The sequence below is a fragment of the Sturnira hondurensis genome, unplaced genomic scaffold (assembly GCF_014824575.4).
Source record: "Sturnira hondurensis isolate 20B ecotype Veracruz unplaced genomic scaffold, ASM1482457v3 Scaffold0002101, whole genome shotgun sequence".
NCBI classification, from domain to species: Eukaryota; Metazoa; Chordata; class Mammalia; order Chiroptera; family Phyllostomidae; genus Sturnira; species Sturnira hondurensis.
This window is the reverse complement of record NW_028074732.1, coordinates 10,062-13,054: the sequence shown is the minus strand read 5'-3', so window position 1 is coordinate 13,054 and position 2,993 is coordinate 10,062. Positions and strand designations below refer to the sequence as shown.

Sequence of the window (2,993 nt, the reverse complement as noted above, 5' to 3'; positions counted from 1 at the left end):
TATGACACTATGAACCCCAAGCACTGAGTTTAAACAAGGGAGATGAGGAGTATCTGTACACTGAGTAGAATTCAATTTGCTTTAAATGCAATTAAGACCATCAGACTTAGGAACCACTCAGTGTGGGTTCCAGGGTCGACTTGGATCCAAAGCATGGCTTGTCAACTAATATATGTTTGGATATAAAAAATCACTCAGTTTCTCGTGCATCCTATTTTAAATGGATGTAATAACAAAATGAACATAACATTCTTAAGAGGACATAATAGGTACACTTTTAAAATGTCTCATGTTTTTTCTGGCAGGTGAGGAACATGCAAGTATATGCTCTCACTAGGCTTTGGAAAAGTTCATTGACAGGTACATTCACTCTGAATAGCCACTCACCCATGTATTTAATTTTCTGCATCTCAATTTACAAACTGACTAACTTGAAAATTAGGGCAATATTCTGCAAAGATCCTTCAGATTCAACAACATGTAAACTGATACACATTTAATTCACTTTGTTATGTTATGAAGCCCATATTCTATCTGGAGAATCTTCACATACAAGTTGTTGCTATAACAAAATAATACATGTTGCATGTACCCTTCTCCATTTAAGTGTCTTTGTCACTGTTTCATTGTTCTCCTAGCCACCTAGCATTTCGTGATTCTCCTCATTGATGGAGAACAGTACAGAAGTGACTGAGTTCATCCTCCTTGGACTAACCAATGACCCAGAGCTGCAGGTGCCCCTCTTTGTCATATTCACTGTCATCTACCTCATCACATTGATTGGGAATTTGGGAATTATGGCGTTGATTGTCTTGGACTCTCGTCTGCACACTCCCATGTACTTTTTCCTCAGTAACCTGTCTCTGGTGGATTTGTGTTACTCTTCAGCTGTCACTCCGACAGTCATGGCTGGATTTCTTCTAGGACACAAGGTCATCTCCTACTATGCATGTGCTGCTCAGATGTTCTTGTTTACAACCTTTGCCACTGTAGAAAATTACCTCTTGGCCTCAATGGCCTATGACCGCTATGCGGCAGTGTGCAAACCCCTGCATTACACCACCACTGTCACAACAGATGTATGTGCATTTCTGGCCATAGGTTCTTATGTCTGTGGGTTCCTGAGTGCCTTCATCCACATTGGCAATACCTTCAGCCTCTCTTTCTGTGAGTCCAATGAGGTCCATCACTTTTTTTGTGATATTCCAGCAGTCATGGTTCTCTCTTGCTCTGATAGATATATTAATGAGCTGGTTCTTTTTTATGTAGTAATCTTCAACATCTCTATTGCCCTTCTGGTTATCTTGATTTCCTACATATTCATCTTTATCACCATCCTAAAGTTGCAGTCTTCTTCAGGGTATCAGAAGGCTCTGTCCACTTGTGCCTCCCACTTCACTGCAGTCTCCATCTTCTATGGGACTGTCATTTTCATGTACTTACAGCCCAGCTCCAGCCATTCCATGGACACAGACAAAATTGCATCTGTGTTCTATACTATGGTCATTCCCATGCTGAACCCCCTGGTCTACAGCCTGAGGAACAAGGAGGTTAAGAGTGCACTTATGAAAGTTGTCTCAGAGGCAAAACTGTTTCTAGGATTATGATTTGACCATTGTGGGATGCACAGTAACCTAGTTTCCTTAAGGCCACAGTAAAATTAAGGTGCCAAAGTAGTCTCCTTGCCCATTCCAAAGTCTCCTGTCCTAAAAATGAGACACATTATGCCCAGAAATATTCCTGAACAGGAAAGGCTAAGATGTTTTGGGGTTCACTTGTCTTTATTCTCTCATCCCACATGCATGTTTTTCTACCACATCAATGCAAATACACATAAACTACAACCACAAAGAAGACCATGAACAAAATGCATGTATGTTCCCCAGGAGGATACCTATGTCTTGAAATAGAAACCAATAATGTTGTACATTTTGCTTCAGAAAATGCTTTGAAATTGTTAATGCTGATATTTTATGTCTACTTTTGTGATATATATGATCCTTTAAAAATATTTTAAAAACATATTTTATTCATTATTCTTTTATGGTTTTCCCATTTTTTGTCATCTTTATTCCCCTCCATGCTGTACATCCCCTCTCACCATCATTCCCTCATCATGTCTATGGGTCATACATCCAAGTTCTTTGGATTCTCTGTTTCCCATACTAGTCTTGATATTACTTCCCCAGTCTTTTACCCTAGTTCATTGACACTGATTTTTTTCCTACTTTTTATCTGACAGTGCCAAACATGTTCCTGCCTCAGGGAATTTATACTTACTCTTCTCTATATGGAATGTTCTCTTACTCTATTAAGGTTGGTGCTTAAAGGTTATTCTATCATAGGTTTCTTTCTTGACCACCTTTGTAAAATTGCCATTGTTTATTTCCATGCAGAATATCCCTTCACTCTGAGGTATTCTTTTAAAGAAAATTCTCACCCAAGGATTTGTTTTTATTGATATTAGAGGAAGAAGGAATAGAGAGAAACACCTAGACAGGGATTGAATCCCCAACCTAAGTATGTGTCCTGACAGGACCTCTAACCTGCAGGTTTTTGGTGTGAGGGATGAAACTCCAACCTAGTGACCCACCCAGCCATGGCACTCTGGGTTGTTCTTCATGAGTCCTCACCTATTGAATGTTTGCTTGTTCACTTTATTATCTCTCTTCCCCAGCTAGAACTTAGATTCTATGAAAGCACTGGCTTTATCTGTTTTGTTTACAACATGATCCACAGTTCTTAAATAAGTGTCTATTTCATACTTAGTTTTCAATAACTATTTGTTAAATGAATAAAAGTGTTAAGCTTTGAGTCCAGCTGAATCAGTATGTTGAATTTTTAAACTATTGATGATTGACATGTATCATTTATAACATATACTTTCTGGACAGATATGTAGTGCACTTTCAGAAGCAAAGCTCATTTTCTACTTTCCTGTGCACTCCCAATCACTGTGTGCACCCCAGAGTTTGGACACATGGATTTTTTTG

At 38.8% G+C, this 2,993-nt stretch overlaps 1 protein-coding gene across 1 annotated transcript; it reads left to right on the top strand.

Annotated features, from left to right (window-relative positions):
* The first annotated feature begins 668 nt into the window (after positions 1-668).
* Positions 669-1,702, top strand: LOC118982794 (olfactory receptor 5B3-like). The gene has a single exon (XM_037039968.1). The coding sequence runs from the start codon at positions 669-671 to the stop codon at positions 1,605-1,607; it is 939 nt and encodes a 312-aa protein (XP_036895863.1). The 3' UTR covers positions 1,608-1,702.
* Positions 1,703-2,993: the final 1,291 nt, after the last annotated feature.